The sequence below is a fragment of the Lolium perenne genome, chromosome 3, assembly GCF_019359855.2.
Source record: "Lolium perenne isolate Kyuss_39 chromosome 3, Kyuss_2.0, whole genome shotgun sequence".
Taxonomy (NCBI): Eukaryota; Viridiplantae; Streptophyta; class Magnoliopsida; order Poales; family Poaceae; genus Lolium; species Lolium perenne.
The window spans coordinates 71,855,383-71,880,948 of record NC_067246.2 but is presented as its reverse complement, the minus strand read 5'-3'; the positions used below and the strand labels follow the sequence as shown (position 1 = coordinate 71,880,948).

The following is a 25,566-nucleotide window of genomic DNA, read 5'->3' as shown; positions in this document are numbered from 1 at the left end:
CGGATCATCACAATGCACATGTTTTAACCAAGTGTCACAAAGGGGTACCTCTATGCCGCCTGTACAAAGGTCTAAGGAGAAAGCTCGCATTGGATTTCTCGCTATTGATTATTCTCAACTTAGACATCCATACCGGGACAACATAGACAACAGATAATGGACTCCTCTTTTATGCATAAGCATGTAACAACAATTAATAATTTTCTCATTTGAGATTGAGGATATATGTCCAAAACTGAAACTTCCACCATGGATCATGGCTTTAGTTAGCGGCCCAATGTTCTTCTCTAACAATATGCATGCTTAACCATAAGGTGGTAGATCGCTCTTACTTCAGACAAGACGAACATGCATAGCAACTCACATGAAATTCAACAAAGAGTAGTTGATGGCGTCCCCTGAACATGGTTATCGCCCAACAAGCAACTTAATAAGAGATAAAGTGCATAATTACATATTCAATACCACAATAGTTTTTAAGCTATTTGTCCCATGAGCTATATATTGCAAAGGTGAATGATGGAATTTTAAAGGTAGCACTCAAGCAATTTACTTTGGAATGGCGGAAAATACCATGTAGTAGGTAGGTATGGTGGACACAAATGGCATAGTGTTGTTTGGCTCAAGGATTTGGATGCATGAGAAGTATTCCCTCTCGATACAAGGTTTAGGCTAGCAAGGTTGTTTGAAGCAAACACAAGCATGAACTAGTACAGCAAAACTCACATAAAAGACATATTACAAGCATTATAAAACTATACATCGTCTTCCTTGTTGTTCAAACATCTTACTAGAAAATATCTAGACTCTAGAGAAACCACTCATGCAAACCAAATTTTAACAAGCTCTATGTATTTCTTCACTAATGGGTGCAAGGTATATGATGCAAGAGCTTAAACAAGAGCACAACAATTGCCAAATATCAAGTTATTCAAGACATCATACCAATTACTACATGTAGCATTTTCTGTTTCCAACCATATAATAATTAACGAAGCAGTTTCAACCTTCGCCATGAAAATTAAAAGCTAAGAACACATGTGTTCATACGAACCAGCGGAGCGTGTCTCTCTCCCACACAAGCATTTATTCAAACAAAAACAAAAACAAGAAACATACAGACGCTCCAAGTAAAGTGCATAAGATGTGACGGAATAAAAATATAGTTTCAGGGGAGGAACCTGATAATGTTCTCGATGAAGAAGGGGATGCCTTGGGCATCCCCAAGCTTAGACGCTTGAGTCTTCTTAGTATATGCAGGGGTGAACCACCGGGGCATCCCCAAGCTTAGAGCTTTCACTCTCCTTGATCATGTTGCATCATACTCCTCTCTTGATCCTTGAAAACTTCCTCCACACCAAACTCGAAACAACTCATTAGAGGGTTAGTGCACAATAAAAATTAACATATTCAGAGGTGACACAATCATTCTTAACACTTCTGGACATTGCATAATGCTACTGAACATTAGTGGATCAAAGAAATTCATCCAACATAGCAAAAGAGGCAATGCGAAATAAAAGGCAGAATCTGTCAAAACAGAACAGTTCGTATTGACGAATTTTAAAATGGCACCAGACTTGCTCAAATGAAAATGCTCAAATTGAATGAAAGTTGCGTACATATCTGAGGATCATGCACGTAAATTGGCTTAATTTTCTGAGCTACCTACAGGGAGGTGGACCCAGATTCGTGACAGCAAAGAAATCTGAAACTGCGCAGTAATTCAAATATAGTACTTACTTTTCTATCAACGGCTTTACTTGACACAACAAAACACAAAACTAAGATAAGGAGAGGTTGCTACAGTATTAAACAACTTCCAAGACACAAATATAAAACAAAGTACTGTAGCAGAATAACACATGGGTTATCTCCCAGAAAGTTCTTTTCTTTATAGCCATTAAGATGGGCTCAGCAGTTTTAATGATGCACTCGCAAGAAATAGTATTTGAAGCAAAAGAGAGCATCAAGAGGCAAATTCAAAACACATTTAAGTCTAACATGCTTCCTATGCAAAGGAATCTTGTAAATAAACAAGTTCATGAAGAGCAAAGTAACAAGCATAGGAAGATAAAACAAGTGTAGTTTCAAAAATTTCAGCACATAGAGAGGTATTTTAGTAACATGAAAATTTCTACAACCATATTTTCCTCTCTCATAATAACTTTCAGTAGCATCATGAGCAAACTCAACAATATAACTATCACATAAAACATTCTTATCATGAGTCTCATGCATAAAATTATTACTCTCCACATAGGCATAATCAATTTTATTAGTAATAGTGGGAGCAAATTCAACAAAGTAGCTATCATTATTATTCTCATCAGGTGTAGGAGGCATAGTATAATCACAACAAAATTTACTCTCCATAGTAGGTGGCACCAAAAGACCACTATCATTATAATCATCATAAATAGGAGGCAAAGTATCATCAAAGTAAATTTTCTCCTCAATGCTTGGGGGACTAAAAAGATCATGAAAACCAGCTTCCCCAAGCTTAGAACTTTCTATATTATTATCAACAATGGTGTTCAAAGCGTTCATACTAATATTACTACCAGCATGCAAATAAGATTCCATAGGTTTTTTAATTTTCGCATCAAACAATCCATGTTTTAAATCAGGAAATAGAAATAGAAGCTCATTCTTGTCCATTATGCCAAACTAGTGTAAACAAGAAACAAAAAGATGCAATTGCAGGATCTAAAGGAAATAGCTTTGAGTACTTACAACGTCGGAAAATAGCTTGGTGGCCGAGGTCCGGAGTGTGAGTACCTTTTACCTTTCCTCCCCGGCAACGGCGCCAGAAAATAGCTTGATGTCTACGTTCCCCCTCCTTTCCTGTAGACAGTGTTGGGCCTCCAAGAGCAGAGGTTTGTAGAACAGCAGCAAGTTTTCCCTTAAGTGGATCACCCAAGGTTTATCGAACTCAGGGAGGAAGAGGTCAAAGATATCCCTCTCATGCAACCACCGCAACCACAAAGCAAGAAGTCTCTTGTGTCCCCAACACACCAAATAGGTGCACTAGTTCGGCGAAGAGATAGTGAAATACGGGTGGTATGAATAAGTATGAGCAAGAGCAACGGTGCCGTAAAATAGCTTGGTGGCGTGTAGTTGATGGTGGTAGTATTGCAGCAGTAGTAACACGGTAAAACGATAAACAAGCGAGTAACGCAGCAGTATTTAGGAACAAGGCCTAGGGATTACACTTTCACTAGTGGACACTCTCAACATTGATCACATAACAGAATAGATAAATGCATACTCTACACTTTTGTTGGATGATGAACACATTGCGTAGGATTACACGAACCCTCAATGCCGGAGTTAACAAGCTCCACAATAATGCTCATATTTTAGTAACCTTTAGTGTAAGATAGATCAAAAGACTAAACCAAGTACTAGCATAGCATGCACACTGTCACCTTCATGCATATGTAGGAGGAATAGATCACATCAATATTATCATAGCAATAGTTAACTTCGCAATCTACAAGAGATCATGATCATAGCATAAACCAAGTACTAACACGGTGCACACACTGTCACCTTTACACACGTGCAGGAGGAATAGAACTACTTTAATAACTTTGCTAGAGTAGCACATAGATAGTAGTGATACAAAACTCATATGAATCTCAATCATGTAAAGCAGCTCATGAGATCATTGTATTGAGGTACATAGGAGAGAGATTAACCACATAGCTACCGGTACAGCCCCGAGCCTCGATGGAGAACTACTCCCTCCTCATGGGAGCAGCAGCGGTGATGAAGATGGCGGTGAAGACGGCGGTGGAGATGGCTCCGGGGGCAATTCCCCGTCCTGGCAGGGTGCCGGAACAGAGACTTCTGTCCCTCGAATTGGAGTTTCGCGATGTGGCGGCGTCCCTGGAGTCTTTCTGGAGTTTCGTCAGTTGGTGTCGAAGTTTTAGGTCACGACGGCTTAAATAGGCGAAGAATCGGAGTCGGAGGGGGCCTGGGCTGCCCAAACCATAGGGGGGCGCGCCCCCCCTTGGGCCGCGCCGCCCTAGGGTGTGGGGCCCCCTTGGCACCCCTCTGGCCTTTCTCCGGTGCTCTGGAAGCTTCGCGTATTTCTAAGACTTTCGGTGTTGATTTCGTCCGATTCCAAAAATATTTCCTTACTAGGATTTCTGAAACCAAAAACAGAAACAAAGAACTGGCCTCTCGGCATCTCGTCAATAGGTTAGTTCCGTAAAACGCATAAAAATGATATAAAGTGTGAACAAAACATGTTGGTATTGTCATAAAACAAGCATGGAACATCGGAAATTATAGATACGTTGGAGACGTATCAGTAGCAAACTGGGTTATGTATTTACAACAAACAAAAACAACTTATGTAGAAAGTAAAGAAATAATGATACTGGAAAGACCATAAAACATGAGATACTGATCATAATTAAAACAAGATTATCCATATTGCAGGGCCAACATTCCAAAAAACAAAAAAGCTTAGGTCTGGTAGATTGTACTGAGAAACATAAAAGTATTGATCATTCAACTAACAGGTCCAACATAAAAACCCATCATCAGAAGCCTAGTTCTACTCCATGGTCCAGTACATGGTTACAGTTACAAGAAAGCAACACCATGAGTTTTGAAAAATCTAAACTATCCTTGCTGCAAGTCCTCGTTCATTATCAGGTCAACATCTTCGCTCTGATTGTCCCTGTTGTCGATTAGGCTTGCTGCGAGCACCATTCGAAAATCTGGAATTGCATCATTCTCGAAATTCGGCATGACTTTCCCATTAAAGTGCTCCATGTAAAGGATGCAGTAGAAGCCACAGTCAAACCTGCATCAACAAAAAATTGGTGAAAAACAAGGTAAAAAAGAAGAAGGAACCAGTGAACATTATGGAAGTATCAACTAATTGTCAAAAACAGTGAAGCAAACTTACAAAGTGTATTGTTGCGGATGGTCATGTGTGATTTGCTTGAATTTCCCAAAGTCAACCCATGAAACTTTGGACTCGTTTGTAGTCCGGACGAAATTGGAGAACTTTGGAAAAAGCCAATAGCATGGGATAGTAAGGACAAATCAGAAAAAATCAATTTAGTTGAAGCAAAATTGAGAAAAAAGTGGGATTTGCTACCATGTTATTTGCTTCATTTGCTAAGGTGCTCGCACCATTCTCTGGCATCATTGAATAAAAAATGTGATTTTTTTTGGGGAAAAGCAGCAGAAGAGGAAGTACTAGACGAGGAAGAGGTAGGGAAACTCACCGGAGGAAGCGGAGGAGCACATCGTCTTCTCCGGCGGCAATAATCGTCGGCAGCGCGCGGATTCGCTCCGCGGTCGCCAACCTCTCCACCACGAACAGCCCACGAGCCGCCCAGACACGAACCGGCCGTCTCGACCAGGTGGTGGGTGGGATGCACCAAATGCGGGATGGAGTAACGCCCTCTCCGCGAGGTGGGTGACGTGTCGCAATATTAGCCGATGATTGAACCCCCATCGGACAACTCTCCACCAGTAGGTTCCGACGCGCGCGTCCCCCAGGGAAATAGGATCATTTTCCAAAAAAATATCATCATATGTCATATAAAATATATATAATGTTAAAATATGTGTCATCATGATTCTAATAACATTGTTTTCATTGTATGAAAGTACTATATGCGCAACGTTAGGATGGAGGGGTACAGTACATGAGGGCATCTCTAGCGGCGCGACGCAAACGAACGCTGAGCGACCGTTTGTGTCCGCCGTGATCGAAAATGCGTCGTGCACCACCTCCAGCGGCGTGACGCAAAGTGACTGGGCCGTCCGCGGAGACGCAAACCTGGCCCAAATATGCGCCAGATTTGCGTCTCGGCGGACGCTCCGCGGACGCGCAAAGTGTCCGTTCGCCTCTCCACCGGGCCCGCCTGGCAGCGAGTCTGCACCGAGGGCACCGCTTCGGCGGTCAGCGCTTCCGCGTCTGCGCCGCAGGATTCGCCATCAATGGCGCGGCTGCCTGTTCTGCGCGCGCACTGGCGGGCGGCGGCTGGGCTTCTGCGCCGCCTTCAATGGCATCGTATCCCGCGCGCGGCCGCCCTTAAAAGTCCACCGGCCGCGTCGCTCCTTCACCCACACCACACCTCCACTCGCACCACCATCGCCGCAACGCCTTGGGGAAGAAAAACGACTTCGAGGCCTCAGGAAGCGGCACCAAAAAGATCCCGCTCCCCGTCACGGTGGGGAGGATCATGCACGGCAAATGGATGTCGTGCGACGACGCCTGGTCCGGCGTGCGGTACTGGCGGTGGCGGCTCAGCTGCCGCCGGGTGCCCATCCCTCCAGTACCTGCGCGTGAGCCTGATCAGACGGCGGAGATCCAACGCAGGAGGCGGTATCTGCCGGCGGACCTCCGCGCCGATCCGGCGTACGCCATCGACTCGGAGCTTTGACGTACGTACCTGTCCACGGAGACGGACAGGAGACGAAGGGCAGGCTTCATGGGCGACAGGGATTATCCCTTCGGCCCTGCACCGCCGGCTCGTCATCAGCAGGCGCGGACGCGACGTCAGCAGATGCAGCACAACGTCGCCGACGACCGCGAGGACGACGACGACGAAGCCTACGCCGTGTACGACGACGTCGCTGTCGTCTTCCACGAATGGCAGCAGGCCTTGGCGGAGGGCTGGAACTTCGACTTCCCGGACAACATGACGGACGACGAGATGGCGAAGGTCGCCGTCCTCATCTCCGAGTACGACGCGCCTGTGCAGCCACCGCTGCCCCGCTACGCCACCGCCGTCATGCCGCCGGGCCTATCGGCGGATGAAGCACTACGACAAAGCGCTCCCGAGTGGCCAGCCGCTCCGCCACCGCCACCACGCCCGCAGACGGGCGCTTCCACCGCCGCCACGGCCGCAAAGATCGGGCGCTCCACCGCCGCCACAACCGCAAAGATCGGCCTCCACCGCCGCCACGCCCGCAAAGATCGGGCGTCTCCACCGCCGCCACAGCCACAACACTGGGCGCCTCCACCGCCGCCACAGCCGCAGCCTCCTCAACCTCGAGCACCGGCGGCGGTGCGCCCGGCGTACGCTCCTCCGGATGGCAACTGACCTTGGGTCATACCAGAGCTCATCGTGCTCGACAAATGACGAGGAGCAAGACAAATGACGAGAGCGAGAGGCGTTTAGGTTTATTTTGTATGTTTTAAGTATGTAAATTATGTTTCATGTTTAAAAAAAATGATTCGTCCTAAAAAAAATGCGTCGTGTCGCTGGAGCCACCCGACGCAAACGGACGTGGTCGATTTCGACCAAAAGAATCGACGACGCGGACAGTAAAATGCGTCCGCCCGCTGGAGATGCCCTGAATTGTATGGAATCATGTCATCGAAACTTGCATAGGTGGACTCACTGTCCGAGGGCACCGAGCCAGTGAGGTGACCAGTCACGATAACTGTACCTCGATCTGTACTCACACTTGTCCTGCGATGCCACCACCTGGTGACCGTTTCCCACCCGTAGTTACAGCCTTGGGTGAGCCGCAGAAGATCCCGTCGATTCTCGCGCGGCGGAGCTCTCACTCTCAGCCACCGGATCTGACCGGTGGACGGCTCTGCCCTCATCACGCCCCCACTCCGCCACTCACACAGCCTCCCACCTAAACCCCTGCCCTGTCTCCGGCTCCCCTCCCCCACCCAACCTCGGGAGCACCGGACGCCCGCACCAAGGAACCCGGCGGCGGCATCGCCGGTAAGCCACCTCCCCTGGACCTCCTCTCCCCCGGCCGCCCTTCCCCTCCAGAGGCCCGCACCTAACCCTAGATCGACGGGCGGGAGCAGAACGCCGGCGGCATCCGGCTCGGAGGCATCCGGCCTCCTCCTGACCCTCTTCTTCCGCAACTCCGGCGAAACCTCACATTCGAACTCCTCCTCGCCCTTCCTTCCTCTCGCGGCCACTCACCGGGAGAGGAGCTGCAGAATACACAACATTTTTCTCTTCTTTCTATTGTCCCCTTTACTGTCAGCAGTCTGATCCGGACATTACCTCGTCTCCGACGCGTCCAGTCCCACATGGATTTGTTCGAGCTGTAGGATCAGTCTATATTTTGTCGTGTTTTCGGTGAAACGTGTGTGTCCCCTTTTTCCAACTTAGATCTTCCAGTCTGTTATATAGGCGGGGCGTATTGGTTTGCTTTTCTGGGTGGGCTTCGCTGAAGCGTGTGTGTGTGCTCCCCACATCCCCTTTGGCCTTTACGGGTATGGTATAATCGAGATCACTGGAGCGCATAAATTTTACTCTACTTTTGTGTGTGGGGAGAGACAGTTTTCAGTTGTTGTGCGAAAACTTTCTGTGGCTTCTAATGCCCTCAGCTCGTGAACCCTCATGAATGTCTCAATTTCTTCAGTTCTACCTTTGTACATAACATTTTATCAATAGAAAATCTCAAATCCCCTACCGTTTTACTGTCAAAAAAACCCGTCATGAATGTCTCAATTTCTTGAGTTCTACCTTTGTACATAACATTTTATCAATAGAAAATCTCAAATCCCCTACGGTTTTACTGTCAAAAAAACCCGTCATGGATGTCTCAATTTCTTGAGTTCTACCTTTGTACATAACATTTTATCAATAGAAAATCACAAATCCCCTACGGTTTTACTGTCAAAAAAACTCGTCATGGATGTCTCAATTTCTTGAGTTCTACCTTTGTACATAACATTTTATCTATAGAAAATCACACCGTAGGGGATTCCCCTACGGTTTTACTGTAAAAAAAAACCCATCATGAATGTGAGTCAGGATGTCCGGTGTGGCGTGTTTGAGGTTAGGGTGGCACGAATCGTAGTTTTGTTGTTAGTTTATGTCTGACACTGCACTAAGGTTGTTTGGATGTGTGGGATACACAGAACCCAGTGAATCCTACAAACCAGGGAAACTGTTTAACGGAACAAAACCTTGTTTGGCTCCTGTGAAAAGTCCGAGGGACGTAGAAAACTTAGTTCTCGAAAAGCTCTGACTCCAGGTTTTCAGAAAAAGACGACTATTACTCGTTTTTCTGAAAGGCGAGTTCTTCACGTATTCGATCGAACTAACTCATTCCAGCCCGTTCTTTTCTCAACTAAATTCGTAGGCGCCTTCTTGCTGCCGCTGGCCACCATGCCTTTTTTCAATGCCTCTATGCCGACGTATTCCAGGGCATGCGGCCAGCCACCGTCAAGGAGGCTTGCAATGGCCACGTTGAGGAGCATTAAGCATGGCGTCCTAGCCCCTAGGTCGTCGAGGAGCATTAATCAGGCGAGCCGGCTCTTCGAGGGGCCTGCGTTGGTCGTGTCGATGAGCGGCAAGCGCGGCGTCCTAGGCGTCGAGGGAGCTACGCCGTGCCTCTTGGTCCGCGTCGAGGAGCTGGTAGCGTCCTAGTACTGTGCGGTGACCGCCGTCTAGCGATTCCACGCCGTGAGGTGAGCTTCGCTTGCAGCCATGGCGATTCCTCCGGTTGTTTGCTCCTCTGGAGATCGGCAATAGTGGCAAGCATCGGTGGCGAGGACTCCATAGACAGCAAGGTTGAACGAGCATGCACCTCTGTTGCCGGAGTACTGAAACGCTAATCTTTATCTAAACAAGAAATAGTACAAACCCGTATTTCACTTTTTCAACCCAAATGTGATTTCCTATAAACTAATTCTCAGCCAAAATTTTAGTAAAAGTGATTTTTCCTGAAAACCAGTCTAAAACTTGTTTTACAATATCTGGCCGCTAATCTCACGTATCCAAACCGCCACTAAAAGTAGCACAGAATATCTGGTAGTAGCAGATTGCGCAAATAAAAAGAAACCCTGCCCTAACTTACTTTGACGCCACTACATGAGCAGAAAATGACGATTCGCGCCACCCTAACCTCGTACACCTCACTCATCATCTAAAAAAGGCCATATGTTTCATTTACTGTCCTGCTGAGATTGATGTATTTACCTTTTCGAGAAAATGATGCGTATGTGGATTTGTTTGTGCTGAATGTTAGAATCGTTTTTTGGGGGGATTTTGCTGTGTGTGCCCTCCATGTTCCCTTGTTAGATCTCCCATCTGTTATATAGCCAGCCATATTGATTTTGTACTGATGAAATCGAGATTATTGTGGCGCATAGATGGTGGTGTGCGGACTGAATTGAGTTGTTTTGAAAAAACTTTGATGGCTTCCAATGCCCTTATGAATGTGAAGCTAGGGTGCCCTGTGTGATCGGTTTAGGGTTAGGGTGTCTGTTATTGTCTTTTACTTCATGTAGCGGCGTTGAATTAAGTTAAGGCTGGCTTTCTTTTTATTGCGCAATCTGTTAGATCATTTTGTGCCGTTAGTAGATGTCTTGTGTTACTTTTAGTGCAGTGTAAGCAACACACTTCATTCATCTAAAAAAGGTCATGTCTTCATTCATTGTCATATGGAGATTGAGGTATTAACCTTTTCGAGATAATGACGTATACGTGTGTGCGTACACATACCACGTGTTGGAGCTATGCTATCTACTAGCTCTCACTCAGGACTATCTCTCTCCCCTAAAGAGATGTGCTTCACACACAGCTCTGTTTTGATGTGCCTCACACACATGTGCACACACATGGCTTATACTACTAGGAACTAGGAAGCTTGTGCTTCACACGCATGGCTTCTACTAGTAGGAAGCTTTGTTAGATATCTCAAGTGTACCAAGCTTGCTTAGATGGGAGGGGTGATACCCCTATTTATACTTGTACATGACCCTTTTGTTGCCATATATCACAATCCAAACCCTACACCATACTTTTAGAATTCTCTACAAACTCTAGATATTTAATACTACTCCTAAATATCTCACTCTTGAACATTCTTAATTCTAGAGTTCTCTATACATGCCCTAGATACTTCATGACTAAGCTAGCTCCTTCTACTAGCCAACTACTTTGACAAGATTAATACTAACACCACGAGTATCGCCATTTATGGCTAATAATCATTTCAACAGTTCAATTTGTAGTATTCAATGCTGCACTGTAGAATGCATTTTGTATGTTCAAATTATCAGTATCTAATGTGGTGTTTTTTGTATGATGGCATTGCGAATCGCGATACTTGACATGGTATTAGCGTCCTCTGCTCGTGTAATGGAAGATCCACCAAGGGACAGTGGGCAATCAACAAATGGCCCTGAGCCTGAGCTGGAATCTACGATACTGGATGACACTGGAGGGAGCAGATCCCATACCATGGATGATTCGAACGGGCAGTCTTCTATGGATGTTAACAGAGATCTGTCTTTTATGGATGTGGATGCGAATGGGAGATCATCCCTGGATGATGATAGTAAAGGGAAGTACTCTTCTGAGTCACATCCAGAAGTTCCCATTGACATGAGCTTGGGAAGTCTAGAGGAGTTCTGCAAGGAAGCCTCAAGGTCATTTTTTGACGAGATTGGTCTGATTAGCCATCAGTTGAATTCCTACAACCAGTTTGTCTCGCATGGGCTCCAGGAGCTTTTTCATTCGCTAGGGGAAATTACCGTCGAGCCGGATTATGATCCTTCAAGGAAAGGACCAGGTGGTTGGAGGCATGCCATCATCAAGTTTGGGAAAGTGGAACTACATAAGCCTGTATTTTGGTCTGAAAAAACTGATTTTGCTGAGGAGTCACTCGTCCTCGAGCCGAGACATGCTCGCCTCCAAAATATGACATATTCTTCCAAAATGGAGGTAGAAGTGAATATCAAGGTCAGCAGTTTTCATGTTCTATATATGTTAATTACATATTCTTTTTGCTGTTATCTATTTGCGAAGTGTCTCATGCATGCACACAATCTGTAGAATCCCCAAAATTTACTTGAAATTGCAAAACGACATGTATGGCATAACCTACTTTTAAATGCTGTTGACAACACACAGTTTCAATTTTGTTCTCATAAGCTAATCCTGTAAAAGTACTCAATTCCTTCTCTGTCTCTCTACTGATCTTGTGAAGCTTTTGTCGTCTACATTCAATACGGTAGCTGTTCTTTCACTGGTGCCCTAATCAATATACCAAAATGGTCCATTGACAGTACATGAATTGGTGCAGTCAAGGAACCAATGTTTGCATGATGTTGGTTCAGCAGTCATTCAGTAGCATACATAGTTGTAGATGTCATTATGTGTGTTAATGTTTTTTGCACTTTATCCTATTGAACTGTTGTGTTGATATCCTATTGAACTGTTGTGTTGATATGTCATTATTTTTACCTCCGTTTCAGAATATAAGATGTTTTGGGTAGGTTAAAGTCTTCTATTATGAAACAGAGGAAGTATGTGCTAAGTTGTCTGATACTGTATTTTGAGGTTACGACATCGATATTGGTGCTCATATTTGCGTCCTTAGTTGTTGTACAGTCACTGAGTCACCCTATTGACTGTCATGTTCTAAACTGTTAACAGGTTTATTCTATGGAGAAAAGTGACAAGGCTAAAACAGGGAATGATCTTTCTGTTCAGAGCAGAGTTCTTATCATGAACGAAACTACAACAATGAATATTGGCCGCCTTCCAGTTATGGTTAATTCAAACTTATGCTGGCTGCATAAAGATAAGAAAAGTGAGCATAAAGATAAGAAAAGTGGGCATGCAGATAAGGCAATTGACTGCCTTTATGATTCTGGTGGATACTTTTTGATCAAGGGAATGGAGAAGGTATAATAATATTGATGTCTCGTTGCTTATTTTATTTAATCTATCATGCTTGGAGTGTTGCATTATCAGTACTATGGAGCTGTGGATTTTTTTATATTTTAATTGGATAATCTTATATATTCTTGCTCTTATCTAATGAAAGGAAGCCCACATATCTGTTTTCGAAGGCATTAGTGCCAAACACTATGATCTTTTACGATAATTCTATTATAGTATACAACTGCACATGGAGTGCTATCAAAAGAGTTAACTTATACCCTACAGAAAAAGACCAGTTAAAATGTTTATCATGTGCATGGGTCTGCTTCCATAGGTTGAACTCTTGTGTGTGAGCCCATTAGTCAAATATGATCTTAGTAAGCTACAATATGTTTTTTTAAAGACAAGGTAGAATTCTATCGAACTAGCTAAATACTCATGCTTTGCTACGGAAAACAACAATGCGAGTGATCATGTTAATCACCGGCCTAGTCTGTTCCATACTTTAGGAACACGATCATGTTAATCACCGGCCTAGTCTGTTCCATACTTTAGGAACACCTTCATGCCTACCTAAGTTCAGCCTAGACCAGTGTCACTTCTGCACATTTGTGCTTTTTGTCATCTTGCATCTTTGTTTTGGAGGTGGTTACCTTTGCGTGGGAGTCTCATTGTGTTCCAGTTAGTTAGTTTGTGCATCTTGTTACAAATCTTTTAGTAATGTTGGAAATGGAGGCGGAGGCATGGAGAACTGCGCGTCATCAACTCCAGTCTATGCCATATACTACCTCTGCTCCAATGAATAAGGCTTATATATTTTTCAAAAAGTCAAGCTAAGCAAAGTTTGACCAAACTTTTAGAAAAGTCTGTCAACAAATATGACATTTTATAGATATCATATGAAAATATATCTCATGATATATTTAATGATATTGATTTTGTATTTTGCATGTTAGTATTATTTTGTAAAAACTTGGTCAAACTTTAGATGGTTTGATTTTTCAAAAATAATATAAGCCTTATTCATTGGAATGGAGGTTACTAGTTAAGATTTTCCAAAATTAGGCCAATGATGCATGGACATGAGGTTCTGCTGATAACATAGGCACATCTAGACTCACTTAATGATCTTGTTAGGCAATTAAGCTATTCTCTTGGGGAGCGGTTCTTTTAGAGTAGCAGTTGTCTGATACAGTGGTAATTTTATAACATATTGCAAGCTTCTTGGATCTCACTATATTTCAACTCTAAAGGTATTCATCGCGCAAGAGCAAAAATGCTTGACCAGGATTTGGGTTGCTGACCGGCCTTATTGGACTGTCTCTTATTTGTCTGAAATCAGAAAAAGAAGAGTATATATCACACTAATTGATTCTACAAAGAATAATGATACCAGTGGGAGCAAAATCATTTCCTTCTCCTTTTTGTATGCCAATATGCCTATTTGGCTAATGTTTTTTGCGCTGGGCGTATCATCTGACAAGGAAGCATTTGATATGATAGACATGGGAGACTGTGATGCTTCTGTCATGAACGCGATATCTGCAACTATTAGTGAATCAGGTGAACTGTGTGAAGGCTTTCGCAAGTCCGATAAAGCCCGCCAATATGTGGATGATTTGGTCAAGAGTCAAAAATTTCCTCCAGCAGAGTCGTTTGATGATTATGTTGCTAAGAATCTGTTTCCTGGTATAAGTGGGAATAGGAATAAAGCATATTTCTTAGGTTACATGGTCAAATGCCTTCTCATGGCTTTTACTGGGAAGCGCAAATGTGATAATAAGGATGATTTCAGGAACAAAAGGTTGGAGCTACCTGGTGAATTGCTTGGAAGAGAACTTCGTGCACATCTTAGGCATGCAGAGAGACTCATGGTTAAGGCCTTGCAGAGAGATTTGAATAGTGACCGCGATTTAGAGTTTCCTCTGCGCTACCTTGATGCTTCAGTTATTACTAATGGTATAAATCGTGCCTTTGCTACTGGTTCTTGGTGCCACCCCTTCAAAAGAAATGAAAGATGCTCAGGAATTGTTGCAACGCTAAGGAGAACAAATCCTCTTCAAATGATGTCAGACTTGAGGAAAAGTCGCCAGCAGGTTGCTTATGCTGGGAAAGCTGGTGATGCAAGATATCCGTAAGTAATTTCTTAGACCAAGTGTTGTGCACTTGCATGTCCATTTTGTGATTTATATGCCCTCATTTAAACTAACATCAAGGAAAAACCTTGCAGCAATCCGTCCTACTGGGGAAAGATGTGTTTTATGTCCACTCCTGATGGTGAAAACTGTGGGCTTGTGAAAAATCTAGCTGTGACTGCTATTGTTAGCTGCAGAGTGGCACAGCCATTGATTGACAGATTTATTTCTTGTGGAATGAATAAACTGGATGAAATTCATGCCGAGGAGATTCCTAAAATGGTTAAGATCTTTCTCAATGGCGATTGGGTAGGATCCTGTACTGATCCAGCTTCATTTGTCATGCGTTTAAGGTGTATGAGACGCGGTGGTCTGATTGATCCACAGGTTTGCTCTCTTTCTCATGGTTAGATTAGAAGCATTGTTTTTATCTTGATTTTTCTATCTATGTTCAATAACATTAGTAACTCTTCTTAAACTAAACATGGCATGTATGCAATCTTATAGAGTATCATGATGTTCTGTCATGTATATATTTGTACTTAATTATTTCTGGAGAATCATTATTTTACAGGGTTCAGTTAATGATAACCAAGATTATAATCTCTTCCTGTTTGTCATATTCTGATTTAATTTTTTTTGTTGGTGCTATCTCCTAAACTGATTTTTGCCTTTTTGGTACTGCCTAACTTTCAATTTGCATTTCTTTTGTGTTTTGTACCGAAAATTAGGTATCTGAGTAATATAATTTTAGACAACTTTCTTATCTGATATACAATAATGGAGATACCTATTGCTACATGTGCGTTCCCCTTGCATATTATGTGCTAACATCAGACACCACAATGTCATTTGTGGTATTGCTTATGCTTCCATCTGATCAGGTTGAAATCAAAAGGGACAAGCACCAACTTCCTGGAGAAGTACGGGTGTTCTCTGATGCAGGGCGAATCCTCAGACCTCTTCTTGTGGTTGAGAACCTAAATAAAATTACAAAACGGAAGGGCTGTCCTTACTCTTTTCAGACACTAGTGCAACAAGAAATAATTGAGTTCATTGGTGTTGAAGAGGAGGAAGATATACAATGTGCATGGGGAATTAGGCACCTATTTCCGAGCAGTGGGCAGGAGGTTCCTGGTTATACTCACTGCGAGCTGAATGGATCTTTTCTGTTGGGATTAAGTTGTGGTCTTATCCCTTTTGCAAATCACAATTTTGCTCGAAGGGTGCTGTACCAGTCGGAAAAACACTCACAGCAAGCTATTGGATACTCCACAACAAATCCACGTACCAGAGTTGATACTCTTTCCCATCAACTTTACTACCCTCAGAAACCCCTTTTCAAAACAGTTACAGCTGATTGTATTGGGAGATCAGATTATCCTTTTGGAAGAAAAGATGGATTTTCTAGGCCAGAGTATTTCAATGGACAAAATGCGATAGTGGCAGTCAATGTTCATCAGGGATTCAACCAAGAGGATTCCCTGGTTATAAATAGGGCTTCTCTTGAACGGGGCATGTTCAGAACTGAGCTCATACGGAGCTATAAGGCAGAAGTAGAGACCAAAGAGCCCATCAAACGGCTGAAAATGAAGGAAAAGGTGAACTTTGGTAAAATGGAAAGCAAGAGAGGGCGAGTTGACAATCTTGATGACGATGGATTACCATACGTGGGTGCAAGTCTCCAGAGTGGAGACATTGTCATTGGGAAAGTGTCAGAATCTGGTGAAGACCATAGTATTAAACTGAAGCATACGGAAAAGGGAATGGTCCAGAGAGTGTTGCTCTCAGCCAATGACGAGGGGAAGAATTTTGCTGTTGTGTCTTTAAGACAGGTAAATCTTCAGTAAATAATAACTATTTTCTAGTACTTGCATCAACTCAACTTCACTGGTGATTTCGTTCGTCTTATAAACAGTAAAACCACTGGCGGAGCTATGTGCATGTCAGGGGGGGCAGTGGCCCCCCCAACTTTTGACCATTCTCTAAAGATTTTTTTGGGGGATAGGCTTAAATGGGATTTTTTTAACCTTTTGCCCCCCCAAACTTAGAGATTTTACATTTCGCCCCCCCAGTACTTCTTGCCTAGCTCCGCCACTCTATGTTTGCCTTCTGCTCTACAGATTGATCAACATAAACCAACTGCAACTGAAATGTTTCTTAGTTGTGTTTGCTCTCCTTTCATGTGCCCAATACTATAGCATGATCTAGTGAACTAGCAAATTGCTTCTTTTGAGTTTGTTGTATATATTTATCTTTCCCTTCTCGAAACATGAATTTGCTACCCTATTTTCCTCTATATCCTTCCATATAGGAGCTAAATGGAAGTTTAGAAAGGTAAGCATCAGTGTGCACTAATGGTACGCAAGAGAAGTAATTGATCCGAAGTGGTATTTTCATAGTTAAATGTCTGTGCTTGAAACATGTAGTATGTAATTACTCTAGTAACAATTCAGAATTAGCTCAAGCATAATGGTGGGTGATAAGATCACTAATTATGTCTTAATTAATGCATATGGTACACGCTTCATTTATAAACCATATCTTCTTGGGAACTTCAAATAAAATAAATCAACTTTGCCTAGCAGTATATGCGCATTTGTCGATAAAGAAAAGGTATTACGTATAGATATATCCTGAAAAACATTCTCATGCCGCTAACAATTTGTAGCATTTACTGACATTTTGGGTCTATCAAAGAAGTCTGCATCTAGGTGGAAAGCAAGAGCAATGATCCTTGCAACCGATTTTGCCACTCCTGAAACCAATATTCCAATAAAGGCAGGCCAAATAAGACATCTTTGTCTTACGTTTGAACCATGGTTTAAAGGCGATGCTTAGGCGTCCAGGCGCCCCCCCCCCCCCCTCTGCCTTGGAAAATCGACCGCTTTAGGCACCCCCCCGGCCGCGCGCTGTAAGACGCCTTAACGCCTTTGAAACCATGGTTTGAACGAAGAAAGAAAACATCGATTATCAGACACATAAGGCGCCCCAAAAAGGCAAAGAGACATTTCATTGACCACTTGGAAGCCACTTTATTAGCTCAGACTCAAGTTTACAGGAAGCCACTGTTTTGGACCATAAAATGGCCTGGTACCTCAACACCTATATTATACCTTTCCTTGTAGTCACCTAAAGAGTCAATTGTAAGAAACCCAGTTTGCAGTGCAGCTTGTATCTCCTTTTTACAATGTAGGAGACTCATGATTTTTAAGTTTACAAAGTAGCAACGGATGGATGAGTCAATAGATTACCATTCACTTGATTTTCTGGATCAAGAATCTCATCTAAAATAAGAGCATACACACGATTCTTTTCATTTCCGAGAAGCTTCAGTTTCTCACTGTTTGGTAGATCAAAGAACATCTTGCTCTGGGTAAAAACCTCATCCATGAACTCCTAGCTTACTCCATGATCCAGCACACAGAAGAAGCCTGAATCCAGCCATGGCTAAAAGTAATTTGGAACATTTGTTTAGAAAAATTTGGTTCAAAACTGTTGCGAGAAACAGAACTCAGTAACCATGTTTTCAACACTAAATATCATGAGGATTTCATCAAGGCACTCTAGTGGCCCTTCTTTGTACTCCCAGATAGTTTGCAATAACTGATATTTTAGAGGTTGGGGAAAACTATGGCTAGTAAGAGGCAAGACAACATATGCAAAGTAATTAACAGTACTAATACTGAGCGTTTCTGCAGAATAACTACAAAAATCCTTACAGCATGGATTGCTTGGGTTATCTATCATAGAACTCGGACTATGATACTGACTGGCGTCTTGCTCATTACATTATTCATAAGAACGAGAACGCTTGATCCTTTATAGAATATCATCTTTTAATATGTAATTTGGTATCTAGTCCTAGAGGCCAACATCATAAAATGTCATTTTGGCATAATAGAGATTCTATTTTAAAATGTATACTACTGTAAATAGTTAGTGAGAAACAAATATAGCCCATATTGTTGGGGGGTATACATGCCTTCTTCTATTAACACAATAACCCTCGGTAACACTGCCCTTAACAATTTGTTCCTTGGTATCCTAATATACGGAATACTCAAAGACATAGATCATGTACGAAGTAGGAAAAGCAAGCCCACTGAAAAATGTCAGTACAATTAAATACTGCTATGGTGTGTTCAGTACAGAATAACTACTAAAACGGACAAAAGCAGAAGCCAAGCCTAATGCTTTTAATGACCTTTTATGCACCAACTGTAACTAGTACTTCCTGTTTCTTTCCTCTTCAAGCAATCAGATCTTTTTATTTCTCTGTCAAATATGATATAATAAATCCAGCCGGTCACTCGATATATTATAATATTTTCCTATCCTTTTTGCTATGCCTTCGTATTCCTAGAACTTGTGTTTCCTTTAGATGGCCATAAAGTTCTGTTGCTGATGATTTTTCAGGTTCGATCTCCTTGTGTCGGAGATAAATTTTCTAGCATGCACGGACAGAAAGGTGTTGTTGGTTTTCTAGAATCCCAGGAGAACTTCCCTTTTACTTGCCAAGGAATAGTTCCGGATATTGTGATAAATCCACATGCCTTTCCTACCCGTCAAACTCCAGGCCAGCTGCTTGAAGCTGCTTTGGGGAAGGGAATTGCTCTTGGTGGTAAAATTAGATATGCAACGCCATTCACAACAGCATCACTTGAAGTGATCTCGGAACAATTGCACAAGTAAGTGCCTTCTTAATTCTCTGAATTAATTCAAAATGAGCCTCTTGTTGAACATAGATACAGCAGAGTGATATATTTACTGATTTAAAATGGCTGAGCACAGGGGTGGAGCTATGTGTTGGCCAGTATGGGCCATAGCCCCTCCTTTAGTATCACAATCTATAGAGGGTAGTTGTACATGATAAATGCCTTGGCAAGAAATCATCTTCTTTCTATGCATTTTTTTCCCCTCAGGTGATGGCCAACTCTCCAGTTTTGCGGTTATCCTCTATTAGTTCAACTTGGTAATTACTGGTACATTTGAAGTTACATCTGTTTCAATTTTTTTTACGTCACTGGATGGCACCCTGTTATCCTTGAATCTTATACTTCACTGTAGTATGGATCAAATTAGCAGCAGTGTAATGTTAGTGAAACTAGCATAATGGTCTGCACATAGTTTTGGTCCTGATATATCGATCAATTGGGGAAACAGATTCTGGTAAAAGAACTGGGAAAATGTACTATACATGTTTTGTAAGGTCTGCGCTTACATTTCACTGTATTTACAGATTGTTCAAGGTACAAAGTAGTGCACGTTATTGCCTTAAAAGGTCCAAAGCTGATGCATCTTGTTGTATTCAGGGCTGGATTTCAAAGATGGGGAGCTGAAGGTGTTCTCAACGGCCAAAGTGGTGAAAGAATGAAATCCCTGATTTTCATGGGACCTAACTTCTACCAGAGGCTGACACACATGTCCGAAGACAAGGTGAAATTCCGGAACACGGGGCCAGTGCACCCCCTCACAAGGCAACCTGTCGCAGACAGGAAGAGGTTTGGAGGTGTGAAGTTTGGCGAGATGGAGCGCGACTGCCTCCTTGCCCACGGAGCAGCTGCCAATCTCCACGAGCGGCTCTTCATGCTTAGCGACTTCTCAGAGATGCATGTGTGTCAGACGTGTGAACGGGCGGCGAACGTCATCATAAGGCCCGTCCAAGGAGGGAAGAAGATCCGAGGTCCTTACTGTGGGTTCTGCCGGTCTTCGGAGAACATAGTCAGGATTGCCGTCCCCTACGGCGCGAAGCTGCTCTACCAGGAACTCTTCAGTATGGGGATCTGCCTCAAGTTCAAGACGGAAGTCTGCTAGAACTCCGTTGTCAGACTCATGATGTATATAGGTTATCTATGGTTATGGACATGTATGCTATGCGAAACCCCCTTGTGACAATGGTGTTTGCATTAGCTAGCTATGATGGGGTGAGCCCTGTGATGCGAAGCTGCTCGTGAAGGATATCTTAAGCCGTGTGGGATCTACCCTCCGGCCTGGGAAGTTGCGTTGAAACATTATATTAGCTAGACCTGTTTTAATGAACTTCCTCCTAAGTGACTGGAACTTTTGTCTACCCTAGCACTCTTCTGGGAAGAAGTTAATCGTGCGCATTGCTGGTTTGGATGGGTCGCATCATGATTACCTTTGACCACCAGCTATCGCTGACCACCCTATGTTGGCTTCAGAGTCAGGTTAGGGCCGAGCTAGTCGTGTTATGTGAATGTCTAATGTCTTGTTGCAGGTTATGTCATATATTGTGAATTACGATTACCTGTGTTCACGAGAGCATGTAACCCGCTGCATCTATATGCATAAGATAGAAATCACATGCCTGAATCAAAATGTCCCGTGAATTGGCAGCATGCTCTGGGGACATGTGCGGATGAAACAATATTTCATGCTCTGGTTGTGTCTGAGCATGCTAAGTTTTTCTGGACAGTCCTAGTCTCCTAGAGGAACAACGACCCGAGGAGTTGGGCCTCTGGTTCTGGATGATGTCAGTTCGAACGAAGATAAGGCGGTCTGCATCACCTTGATGTGGTGTAGCTGGACGAGTAGGAATATAATCGTACGCGGGGGAACAGTATTTAGCCAGTACGGTCCCTTCTACTTATCGATGAACTGGTCTCATGCCTGGAGTAACCTCAAAAACCTTCGGCTTCTGTGCCTCATGCTGCCGCCAGGCTGATTGGACATTTGGACAACTATTAACACTCTTGATTTGGTTAGCAGGACAAGTGACGGTGGGCTGATTGAAGGTGGTTGTACCACCATGAATCCGCACACAAGAATGTTATGGCTCATCACGCGCCACGTGGACCGAGCAATTCACGTCACTAGTACCATGGGGATGTAGACGCCAGAATTATCACCCCTCCGTTCATCCCACTCGAAAGCGATTGCCAGAAAACAGAGGTCCTCTCAAAACTCTGCCTCTCATTCATAAACACATTCAGAAAGAAGGACACTGTTCTCTTGATGATCAATACCATCTGCACAACTATGGTTACGCTGATACTCGCACATTAGTACATTACCTTCTCCGCCTTAGGGTAGAATAAGATGTTGTGCTTGATCAAAGTTTACTGGTCGAGTGGTCGTTGATAAAACATGCTTAGAAAATGCACCCCCCCCTGTAAATCTAAGAAACTAACCTTCCTAATCACTGAGTCATTCCTCGACCTCGATCCCCAAGAGTGATGGTATACCAGTGATCCATGTACAGGGTCTCCCTGCAAAGATGGATGGTAAACTGTCCACCACTTCCCAAATGCCCACTGTCACTAGTAGTCCTGGCGGCATGGTTACACAACGCGTCACGAAGAGTGAGCCTGGGAGGGCAGGCAGATGAGCCATAGGACTGCAGCTTGCCAAGACTTGACAGTAACTCGAGCAGAAAATTCACATGGACAGGATAAGGCCGCCTTCCGGAGCACTTGACCATAGCTTCCATCAAACGACGCCAGAACCGGACGTCAAATTTCGACCTGAGCAGCGTGCCAACCATCCTTGCGCCCAAGAACGTCCCGCCCAGCTGCCGGGCCATCTCCTTGCCCATGGCCGCCATCCTCGGGTGGTCGCCGGCGTCCATGCCGCCGAACGCGAACGCCTTGAAGTAGTACCAGTACTCCTCCTGCGGCAGCGGTCTGACCACAACGGGGTCCACCGTGCCGAGGCATGCGTTGTCGCTGTCGCGGCTCGTGAGCAGGAGCTTGCTCCCGGCTGCCAGCATGGTGGCGGCGGCGGGCGACGCGGCGAACGCGCTCCACGCCGACGGGTCGATGGGCCAGGCGTCCTCGAAGATAAGGAGCGACCTCCGCGACGCGAACCTCTCGTCCTTTCCGAGGATCCTGCGCACGCCGGCGAGGTACTCGCCGCCGTCGCTGGCCCAGAGGGTTTGGTCCGGGTGCCCACCCTCCCTGACGACGTGGTCCAGCTGGAAGCACTCGACGAGCGAGAAGTGGCCGCGCACGCGCTCGTCGTCGCAGGCGTGCCTGACGAGCGTGGTCTTTCCTGCCTTGATGCGGCCGATGATGGGGAGGACGCTTAGGTACGGAGGAGCACCGGCCGGCTCCGGCTGCAGCAGGAAGTTAACCACGCGCTCCGTCTCGACGTGCCGCCCGAACACGCGCCGGTCCATGTACAGCGTAGTGGCGACCGGCCGGTGCACCCGCCGGGGGTAGCCCTGCACCAGCAGCACGAACTCTCGCATGCAGTCGCGCGTCAAGCTCTCCAGCTCCTCGATGGCGACGGCGAGTTTTTCGTCGTGGTTGACCCGGCCGAAGACCAGGCTTGCGACGCGGAGACGCTTGGCGCTGTTGAACGTAGACGAGAGCGCGAGGGAGCGTCGACGCTCGACCACGTCGTCGTCGCCGACATCGATGTCCGTCGCTTCGAGGGCGAAGCGGGCACGGTACATGCCGGCGGTGAGCGCCTTTAGGTGTGAGAGGAGGTGATCGTTGGTGATGTGCCGTCCCTCCGCCTCCTCCACCGTGCCGCCGATGCTCGCGAGGAGGCGCTCCAGCCTACGTCGGTGTGCGTCGCCGCTCCCTCGTCCGCCCAGTCGTGGGAAGTTGTCGAGCGCGAAGGAGAAGAGCCTGGCGAGAAGCTCGGACAGTGCCGCGGGGAGAACCACTTCCTTGGCAAACTCCATCTTGATTCTTCACTGCGAGAGAGAGGGTCAGAGAAATGATGGAGAGAGAACTGAGAAGTCTTTTACTATCTAAGCTAGACTAGAAGCAACGAAAAGTCTTTTTTTTTAATATCAAACCGCGTCTGATGGGGATATGCCCATAGGAGGTCGGTCGCAAGTCCCACTCGCCATGAGATGAAGGCCCAAGTAGACTGCCAGTCGCCCGGCCAACTGGACTCGAAGGCGACTGGGCCGAAGATCCAAGGAGGAAATCCGTACGGCCGGATAAGGAGATTACTTGCAGAAGGGTGATGTATCCCGGATTAGTAGCAACTGACATGATTCGGAGTTATCTCCTTGTAACCCTAGACCGAGGGTGGATATATAAACCCCCGGGCTAAACCCTAGAGGGGACAACCTCTGAGATCCAATCTCCCCCTGTAAGCTCTTGGCTCCGCGCCGACTGAGCCCCCCCCATTGTAATTCTCCACTGAGCAATAAGATCTAGCAGGACGTAGGCCTTTTACTCTCCGGAGGGGCTGAACCTGGGTAAAACCTTGCGTCCCTTGCACCTCGACCCGCAGATGGCAATGTTCCCTTGCCCCCGCATCAACGAAGTGCTACCCCCCGTAGCATCTGCTGTGGTCATATCCACGACAGTGGCGCCCACCGTGGGGCATGGGACATCAAGCCTCCGAGCTGCGGCGAGGCCCTACTCGCCAGTGCGGCGGCCGGTCGCTTCCGGCAGGATGATCACCACCGGCAACTTCTTCCACATCCAGCCAAGCACCTACCGGCCCGCCTCATCGCCCCTCAAGCACGCCTGGATGGTGCCGTTCGGCTCGATCAACCTCTTCGTTGGGCTCGCCGGCGTCAGCGACCCCACCGAGCCCCGTCCCGGCCGATCACACGACCCCTTCGCGCTGGGCCAACTCCTCACCGCCACTCGCCCAGTCACCGGCGAGGTGTACACGGAGGCCGAGTTGGCCCTGGAGGACGACGCCGACTCGGGGCCGCGGCGCCGATCGCCGATCCCACCATCACGGCGTCAGCCGCCAACTCCGTCGCTGCAACCCCAGCCGCCGACTCCGTCGTCGCGGTGTCCGATGCCGACTCCACCACGGCATCAGTCGCCGGGTCCACCGCCGTGTCCCCGACCGTCGGCTCCATTGCCACGGCGTCATTTAAAGACTCCATCTCCCTGGTCTCTCACCCAAGCGACTTTGAGGACGATTCCGTTCTCTCCCTCTTCGGCAGCGATTCCGACTCGGACTCCATGGAGGCCCCGCGCTACTGCTACCCAACCGCCGTCTTCATGGCGGGAGGCGAGGAGGAACCTCCGAATGACGCCTTCACCACTCCTCTCCCTGCAACCGCCACCGTGACCGAGATCGAGGCGCATCGGGCGGCCCTCGAAGAACAGAGGAAGAAGGAGCTCGCCGAGCGGCAGAAATTTCGCCTCGAGCAAGACGAGGTGAGAGCCGTGTCCCACTATCGCCAACAGCGCAATCGCTTGCGCATGGAGCGTGCCCGCGCGCACGACTTCCCCAGCGCGCGTCTCAACTTTGACGACCCGGATGGAGAAGTTCGGACTACCCGAGTCCAGAACCCCGACATCCCAGAAGGAAGTCGGGTCGCCGCCGGCAGGACGGCGCATGGAGCGCCACCACCACCACCACCTCCACCGCCACCACCACCCGAAGTTCCTCGGGCGGAAGTCGACGCCAATGGCCTACCACTACACTCGTCTCCAGCTGACAACGTTGCAGCCGCCCAAGCTGTTCTCGCGAGGCTCCCCGAAACGGGAGATGGCGCGATCCTCATCCAGCACGCCAAGGCCCTGGTCGCCAAGGCTTTGGAGCAGCAACACGCCGCCGCCGACTCGCAAGGGCGATTCTATTCGCGCTCCTCCGCCAGTCGCGCGGCGTCTTCCGGAGCGGCGAACCGCGCGGTCGCCAACGCCAACAACTGCCCACCACCAGCACCACGCGCGGCCCACTCGACCAATAACCGAATCGAGCCGCGCCCCGCGCGAGTGATGGTCGCCGCCAATGGACAACCCGTCGATGCGCGCACCCACATCGTCAACGATCAAGAATGGCGGGCGCGAAACCGCATGAATGACCGCTACGCTGACGAAGCCCCGCGCCAGAGCGCGTTCACT

At 46.2% G+C, this 25,566-nt stretch overlaps 2 protein-coding genes across 3 annotated transcripts; one reads left to right on the top strand and one right to left on the bottom strand.

Moving 5' to 3' along the window:
- Positions 1-7,509: 7,509 nt before the first annotated feature.
- LOC127341533 (DNA-directed RNA polymerases IV and V subunit 2) lies at positions 7,510-20,843 on the top strand. Of its 2 annotated transcripts, none has more exons than XM_071827994.1 (9): positions 7,510-7,617; positions 7,683-7,721; positions 11,089-11,708; positions 12,405-12,656; positions 13,889-14,769; positions 14,866-15,157; positions 15,655-16,605; positions 19,190-19,461; positions 20,086-20,843. In XM_071827994.1, the coding sequence occupies exons 3-9, from the start codon at positions 11,106-11,108 to the stop codon at positions 20,585-20,587; spliced, it is 3,753 nt and encodes a 1,250-aa protein (XP_071684095.1). In that variant the 5' UTR covers positions 7,510-7,617; positions 7,683-7,721; positions 11,089-11,105; the 3' UTR covers positions 20,588-20,843. The 2 variants fall into 2 exon arrangements, with proteins under 2 accessions (XP_071684095.1, XP_051223364.1); XM_051367404.2 differs by adding an exon at positions 19,696-19,745 and having other exon boundaries at positions 7,583-7,721; positions 20,086-20,175.
- Positions 20,844-21,691: 848 nt separating this feature from the next.
- LOC127341534 (disease resistance protein RGA2-like) lies at positions 21,692-23,885 on the bottom strand. Its single transcript, XM_051367405.2, has one exon. It carries the CDS (start codon positions 23,421-23,423, stop codon positions 21,933-21,935), a length of 1,491 nt encoding a protein of 496 aa, XP_051223365.1. The 5' UTR covers positions 23,424-23,885; the 3' UTR covers positions 21,692-21,932.
- Positions 23,886-25,566: the final 1,681 nt, after the last annotated feature.

Excerpts from the sequence above, each read along its gene's own strand:
- LOC127341533 (XM_071827994.1), top strand. The coding sequence starts at position 11,106 with ATGGAAGATCCACCAAGGGACAGTGGGCAATCAACAAATGGCCCTGAG. Across the intron at positions 12,657-13,888 it reads TGATCAAGGGAATGGAGAAG|GTATTCATCGCGCAAGAGCA; the intron begins GTATAATAATAT and ends TCAACTCTAAAG. Across the intron at positions 14,770-14,865 it reads GCTGGTGATGCAAGATATCC|CAATCCGTCCTACTGGGGAA; the intron begins GTAAGTAATTTC and ends AAAACCTTGCAG.
- LOC127341534 (XM_051367405.2), bottom strand. The coding sequence starts at position 23,423 with ATGGAGTTTGCCAAGGAAGTGGTTCTCCCCGCGGCACTGTCCGAGCTT.